The sequence below is a fragment of the Cystoisospora suis genome (assembly GCF_002600585.1).
Source record: "Cystoisospora suis strain Wien I chromosome Unknown contig_2528, whole genome shotgun sequence".
Taxonomy (NCBI): Eukaryota; Apicomplexa; class Conoidasida; order Eucoccidiorida; family Sarcocystidae; genus Cystoisospora; species Cystoisospora suis.
The window spans coordinates 816-7,720 of NW_027155327.1; the positions used below are offsets into that span (position 1 = coordinate 816).

A 6,905-nucleotide genomic window follows, 5' to 3' on the forward strand; every position below is an offset into this window, starting at 1 on the left:
AAGAGAGACTTGAGCGCATTGCAGCGAATGATAAAAGTGGGAAATGCTTCGTTTACCCCGCCGCCGCCACGCCTTACGGTGCGTGCGCGTCAGCGGGCGCTCAGGAACCCACTCGCCGCAAACGCGGAGCGAAACAGCATGCACACAAGGCTTGCTGTTAGGGAAGAGTACCCTGCGTGTGTGTTGGTCGCCTACTTCGTGGACGAAAATCATCCGCAAGTGACGAAACAAAGGTTACGGGTCGGGAGTAAGAGGTGCGATCCTCACGCTCCCATACTGGATTTACTCTGGTGATTTGAACCCGGGGAGCCGACTGCCAGAGGATCCAGGCGTCGATGCAAAGCAAGGGCAGAGATTAACGGATGCACCTGGCGTATGCGTTTGGTCAGGAGGGTGCATCCTTGCCGTTGGTTTTTTTGGAACGGGTACCGGCTTCAGTGCTGCGCATATCTCTTCGCGGCGTTGCTTACGTGCCTCGTTTCCCTTGCGCCACTGGTTAGCGCGTAGGGGCACACCGGCTTGTGATAGATGACTGTACTCCGGTTTTCGGTGTTTAGCCAAGTCCAAGTTTTTTAGTTCATACTCTGCNNCTGAGTGACGTCCCGTCCCTTCTAAGGCTCTGTGGGATGCAGAAATGGCACCGGGGAGCAGAAAGAACTCCAACCAGGCGCAACACAGGAACTTGAGCACAGCAGTGGCGGGAATGGCACTGACACTCGGGCATCCCGGCAGTAGTGCGTATGGTCGTAGCCTTTAGGCGTTTAGCAAATGGGCGCCTCCTGTCCGGCGGGTATTTTGCAAGGGCTGTGCATTGCTTATTACTCCTTTCACGTCGGGCGCGTCCGGGCTCGCTACGGTCACTCAGAACTACTCGTTTTACTTCGGGCGCGTCCGGGCTCGCTACGGTACCGGTCACTCAGAACTAATGCCGCTTCCTATCCACTTCGCGTGCTCCCATAGATTGCACTTTACAACACGCGGGAAACGACGGATGATACCAGCTTCTGACGATAGATACAAAAGATGCACGGGTACGTCAACAGAATCTAGGCTACATTGGATTGTGGCAGTCGGCAAGCACTCGCGTAGACGTCTTTCGACCTGCCGTTCAAGGATCGTGGGGGCCGACGGACGAGGAAGCTGCTTCGCATCCTACGTTACACCGTCGCGTGAGAAAACGCTTTCAGACCGTGCGTAGACGTCTTACGACCTGCCGTTCAAGGATCGTGGGGGCCGACGGACGAGGAAGCTGCTTCGCATCCTAGGTTACACCGTCGCGTGAGAAAACGCTTTCAGACTGTCCATCAGGACTCTCGTAGACTCGCCGGTCTTCTGCAGGCCCTCGTGTTTCGAAAATTCGATCTCAGTCTCATGCAGAACCCCCACGTTCCTCAAGCGAGCTTCACGTTGCAGTTTCCAGAGCCGACCTGCCTTTCCTGTAGAATGCGAGAAGCACCACGGCAGACCGACGAGCCTGCTCCATGCTTGTGGGATTGCTAAAAGCTATCAGAATAGCCTCTGCCGCGTGGGGCAGATGGGAGGCCATGCCGGGGGCAGGCTTTTGCGCCACCCACCGTTTTGCAGGTCTTTCGCGGAAACCACTCAGTCAATATATTAGTGACGGGGGCTTCTTTCGGGAACGGCGACAGCAGCATGCAGAAGCGTACCGCTACCGCCGTCTTTCGGCGAAGGCAACACCGATAGCAAAACAGTCGCTGTCAAGCGATTCACACTGCCGCTTGCTGCGACGCGGCAATGCAAAGTAAAGTCCAACTGCAACCGCATATCAGTTGCATAAGTTATAACGCAAACACTGGAGAGTTCTAGAACAGCGTCGCTCACGTGCCGTGCAGCAACGCGACAGCCGGCTCGGTGAATCTTGCCTCCGGCTCACTTAGCTGCTTTCATACACTCGAGCATAGGGCTCGACTGGATAACAGACTGACTTGGGACCGGCGTCAGTGCACAGAGGGGAGCCCCGCAGTTCTGCCGTCGAATGGTCCCTCCTACTCGGCACACCGCGAGGGGGAACGACGTCATAGAATGAAAACAGCTCAGATAGCTGCAAAAAGTGCTCCCGACCTGCCTAGACCAGCGACTGCCAACTTCTTCCCTGAGGGGCGGCAAACCGTCGAGACTATGCGAGACTGTAGATCCAAGTCTCGAGTCCCACCGCAGTATCCGCGTACCCATCCACATTACACCTCCTGCCACATCTTTGGAACACCGATCATCAGCATACACCGGCAAACGAACAGTAGCACACACTTTGACAAGATGCGCAGGCCCCCAAGTACATCATGAATGACCCCCGGGCCTGAGAACCTGCCGTTGGGCGGTTTCGCAGAAAGGCGAATGCACGAAAACTACCACAGAAATTGCTGTTCATCCTTGTCGTACCTAACATACCCCCAACAGAACAACAGCCGCTTGTTTCAACAAGGTATTATGTTCGAGAACGAAACCCCTATGAGTCTACTTCCCAGTACCTAACATACCCCCAACAGAACAACAGCCGCTTGTTTCAACAAGATATTATGTTCGAGAACGATACCCCTATGAGTCTACTTCCCAGTAGAATAGTTACTTGGAGTATACGTACCAAACCATTGAATGTTTCAGTACACCACAGCAACGGAGATATCAGCGTCCTAGTCGTCGTAATGTACAGGCCTCGCGGCGTCAAGATACGCGGTCAGGCCTTGTGCCGACATGGCGGCCGTCAGCATAACAATCTGGACATGATACGGAAGGCGTGGCAGAAGCTGAGGCTTCCACAGGCTTCCGCCTTTGTGTAGCCTTCTCGAGATTTTCAGACGCTGTTCATCCGAATACCGTTTCGTCTTCTGCATAAGTGGGGTGCTTTCCCGGAGGGCGAACGTCCGAAAGGCAGTAACGTCCGGGCCTCGCCGGGCGGCCCACGTCCGGAGAGAGTCGCGAGACACCACCTCTTCCCGACTGCCGCGATCGTTCCGGCGGAGACACAGCAGTGAACAAGGGGATGACTGGAGCAGCTTCTTCCTCGCAGCAGCGAGGGTTGTGGCGCTGAGCAGCGGCAGAGCGGCTCCTGCTACGCTGGCTTCCGTTCCACACGTCGACGCCGTGCCGAAGCTGCTTGGCCGCCTGGAACGCTCAGCACCTTCCTTAACAGCTACGAAGGGAACCTGCTTCAGCTCTACGGCCCACAGGCCTGCAAAGGACGTGGCAGGACATGAGGCTGCTGCCTCACTCTGGAAAGTGTGACCCCGTAACACTGGTGGGACATCTCCATCACGGCACTCATCACTCGCCAAGCAGACTTGTTCTTCCTCGCCGGTGGGGTAGCACGCCCAACCTTCTACCGCAGCGCTGTCTGCATCGACTGCATTTGGATACTCCCCCAAGCGGCAAACAGCTCCGCTCCAGTCGGCCAAAAGGCTGGGACCACTAAGCTGAGCTGGGTACGCGGTTTCAGCTGCGGAGAAGCCTCCCGAGTACCCCAACAAGCTGAGGTGTTCCGCAGATGCGTCGTGAGCCTCGGGTACGTCAAGAGGACAATAGTCCTGAGGTGAGACATGTGAGACTTCCAAAATATCACGCAGATCGCCAGTCACCTGTACAGCCGTCTCGCTCGGAAAACCGAACCCCTCCCCTACAAACGGCTGGGGAAAACGGAAACTGGCGCTGTCCAACCCTAGCCCTCTCTCTTCAGCAGGCGCCGGTGCGATTGAATGCCACTCAAAAAAATCTGGGGATCCGAACATGAAAAGCTGCGAACTGACGCTCGCCCCATCCGGTCGCGGACTATAGCACATGCCATCCTCCGCGATCGTGTCCACTCCTTCCTCATTGCGCGCTACAGCATCGGAGGCTGACCCGACGCATGTCGCCGTCTGGTTGAAGTGGAACCAGGCCGGTCCGGGAGGATCGGAAGCCTGCGTTGAAACATCCGCCTCTGAGTCGCTCTGTGCGGCTTGATGCCAAACTTCACGGCAATCGAAATTGCCGGCTCCCAGTGACGCTGTACAAGCCAGGAGAGAGAGGTCAGTCATTGCCATTGCCGCCATATCTGCGCGACTGCCGGTGCGAAAGCTCCTCGCGCCCGCGTACTGCAAAACCAGTCAGCGCTGGGCTCGCACAGGGATATTTCGAGGGGCAAGCCTTCAACTGGACCAGGGCCTTATCACCGCTATCGGAACAAACCTGTTGCTGGGCCAGTCACCGAGACGAAGGAGACCATTCCCGTCTCCGCTTGGTCGAAAAGGTGAGTCCAGCGGCCATTAGTTCAGCCTAGAAAGACTCTGCTCGGCATGTGGAGTGTGAAGATGACACAGAGAAGTTGCAAGGGAAGCCAGCGACCGTACCTAGCGACCAGGTTTCTTCGCAGGTTTGGCATTACCTCCGCGGAAAGTTGTAGATCACGCGCAAAAAATTTGGGCTGCCCCTCGGTCGATGGAGTAGGAACGCCTGGGTAAGTACACAATCGAAAACCGTGGAGGAGAACGCAGCAAGGAACGCATCAAAGAAACAGTATGGAGTCTGTACTCATGTCACGGGCGCGCGGCGCCTTGCAGGGGGCCGTGGTCCAGGGCTCCCGGTCGTGACAGCGCCGCATCACAAGGCATGCGCCGGACCTTCCTCTTAGGGCCCGCCCGTGAGGAACCGAGGAGTACAAAAAGCCAAATTGCCAAAACTGCAAATAAACAAAAGCGCTTTCGCATCGAATATTCAATTGACGTTGCGCAAACCATGAAAGAGGTTACATGTCTTCTAGAGTCTTGATTTACTAATGCAAGAGACCGGTTCTCTGCTGGCGGCGGTTCCGGGGTGCTTGACCGGCCCGCGTAGTCGTTCCCGGTCCAGCGGCTTCGGACCGGGGGACTCGGACTCTCCGTGCTCTCGCGCGTACAAGAACACCCACCCACACTCTCGGTTGGTTGCTGCATCGGGTTGGTCGGGGACGGTCTCGGTGAAGGCCGCAGCCCGTAAGCGGAGACCCCTCTCCGGCAACTGCGTAGCAGTTTGATCTTTCGAGGAGGGGGAATTCGAAAAGCGAAAAACATCTCGAATAACGATGCCCCACGATCACGGTCATTGTTTTGTAAATAAGCCCGACAGTCTTATATACGAAGGGGGCCTTGTTCTTTCCCAGTTACCCCTGACTTGACTGTCGTTGCCACACTTGAGGGGTGGGGCGATTGGGTTTTTCTGAGCAGGTACACATAGGGGGCTTCACTTCGTGTTCCCAGCGGATTCCTCGCCGCCGTTCCTAGCTGGTTGTCAGGCTTGCCCTTCTAAGTAGCTTTCCTCATCCGTCTCGTGGTCTCCCCACTTCGCCCGGTGCATCGCAGCTGCGAACTGTTGTTGCCCGCTCTTTCTCTCGTCTCTCCTTGTCTCATTGTTTTTTTCCGGCGAAATGGCTCCCCAGACAGCAGCAGCGGTGCAGAAGAGGCTGCGGAGAGGGAGGAAAACGAAACGACAGCTGTACAAAGCCCCCAACGGAGCTGCTAAGCGTATGGCCAAGCTGCGTTCCTCCATCACACCAGGGACGGTCCTGATTCTGCTAGCAGGCGGGCACAGGGGTAAGCGTGTAGTTTTTCTCAAGCAACTGTCCCCGTCAGGGTTGCTTTTAGTTACAGGTCCGTTCAAGGTCAACGGTGTGCCTCTTCGACGCGTAAATCAACGATACGTGATTGCGACTAGCACACGGGTCGATATTTCCGGTGTTGATGTCACACGTGTGTCGGACGGAGACTTCGGCATGACCAGCAACGAGAAGATTGCGGAGAGGAAGGCGCGCAAGAAGCAGGATGAAGGCATGTTCATCCAGCAAAGCGACAAGAAGACGAAACAGTCTCTTCCGGACAAAGCCAAGCAGCTCCAGGACAGCGTCGACAAAGCCCTGTTGTCCACTCTTAGCAAGGACAAATTACTGACACAGTACCTCAAGACCCGGTTCACACTGAGAGGGAACATGCGCCCCCATGCCATGAAATTCTGAGTACACTCGTCGGCACCTCGAGGTGTTCCCTCCCGGAGGGGCCGCAATCTGTGGCGACTAAGGGGGTTTGAACGTGCGATCAAATGAAAATGAAAGTGCCAGGGCTTGTGACAGGGGGGTGGAGTGTTTTGATGCAGTGCAACAGTGAACTTCCTCCGAAGTGGCGAACGCCTGCCGGGCAACCTCTCGTTGATGTATTGGACCAGCTGAAGGAATGTCCGAGGAATATCAGCAGTTCACTCCACAGTGCATAGTCGGGCTGTCCTCACCCGGTAGCTGAATTTTGCGATATGGACAACAGCCGGCGCACGGAGTTACCGTGGTTGTGTTATCGGTAGATAGATAGTGGACTGGGGCTTCTGACAGAAGCCGTAGTGTTGCTTGCGACAAGGTGCGCTCGGAGTGTGCGCCGTCAACTCCGGCAGCCCTACAATCACAGACTCCGAGGCCGACGGCGCATTGAGTGCGACCCGGTGCTGGTCGCCATGCGGCCTGGTACACTAGCGGCAGCCAGTCTGCTGAGCGAAGTGCGGTGAGGGCGACACACTGCAAAACGACGGAAGATGTCCGTCAAATGAGCTTCCGTGGCCCTGTCGAGGAAGTATAGAAGGAAGGTACATGACACGACCGGCCGTTGGTGAAGCGTCCCTACGGGGATCAGCAGGTAGCTCTCTCTGGTGACGCAGGCCGGCAAGTGGAGTCTTACGGCGACGGGGGCTTCTTGTTACCTACGAGTTCCGGAATGCCACTGTCACAGCAGTTTCTCTCCTGATCCACTGTCCGATGCGGGCAGCGCGCGAACGAGGCCTTTGCTAGGATGGACAAACAAGTCACGTACAGTGGTCGTCGCGGTGTTACGCAACCTGTCAGGGACCACCACATGAAGTGATTATAGTCTACTAAGTTCTATTAATTTTATTGGTAC

At 56.1% G+C, this 6,905-nt stretch overlaps 3 protein-coding genes across 3 annotated transcripts; 2 read left to right on the forward strand and 1 right to left on the reverse strand.

Moving 5' to 3' along the window:
* On the forward strand, positions 1-588 carry CSUI_005225 (uncharacterized protein). Its single transcript, XM_068065403.1, has one exon. The coding sequence runs from the start codon at positions 28-30 to the stop codon at positions 292-294; it is 267 nt and encodes an 88-aa protein (XP_067922618.1). The 5' UTR covers positions 1-27; the 3' UTR covers positions 295-588.
* A 1,252-nt stretch (positions 589-1,840) lies between these two features.
* On the reverse strand, positions 1,841-3,980 carry CSUI_005226 (uncharacterized protein). Its single transcript, XM_068065404.1, has one exon. It carries the CDS (start codon positions 3,792-3,794, stop codon positions 2,652-2,654), a length of 1,143 nt encoding a protein of 380 aa, XP_067922619.1. The 5' UTR covers positions 3,795-3,980; the 3' UTR covers positions 1,841-2,651.
* Positions 3,981-4,697: 717 nt separating this feature from the next.
* CSUI_005227 (60s ribosomal protein) lies at positions 4,698-6,905 on the forward strand. Its single transcript, XM_068065405.1, has one exon. The coding sequence runs from the start codon at positions 5,396-5,398 to the stop codon at positions 5,978-5,980; it is 585 nt and encodes a 194-aa protein (XP_067922620.1). The 5' UTR covers positions 4,698-5,395; the 3' UTR covers positions 5,981-6,905.

Excerpts from the sequence above, each read along its gene's own strand:
- CSUI_005225 (XM_068065403.1), top strand. The coding sequence starts at position 28 with ATGATAAAAGTGGGAAATGCTTCGTTTACCCCGCCGCCGCCACGCCTT.
- CSUI_005226 (XM_068065404.1), bottom strand. The coding sequence starts at position 3,794 with ATGTGCTATAGTCCGCGACCGGATGGGGCGAGCGTCAGTTCGCAGCTT.
- CSUI_005227 (XM_068065405.1), top strand. The coding sequence starts at position 5,396 with ATGGCTCCCCAGACAGCAGCAGCGGTGCAGAAGAGGCTGCGGAGAGGG.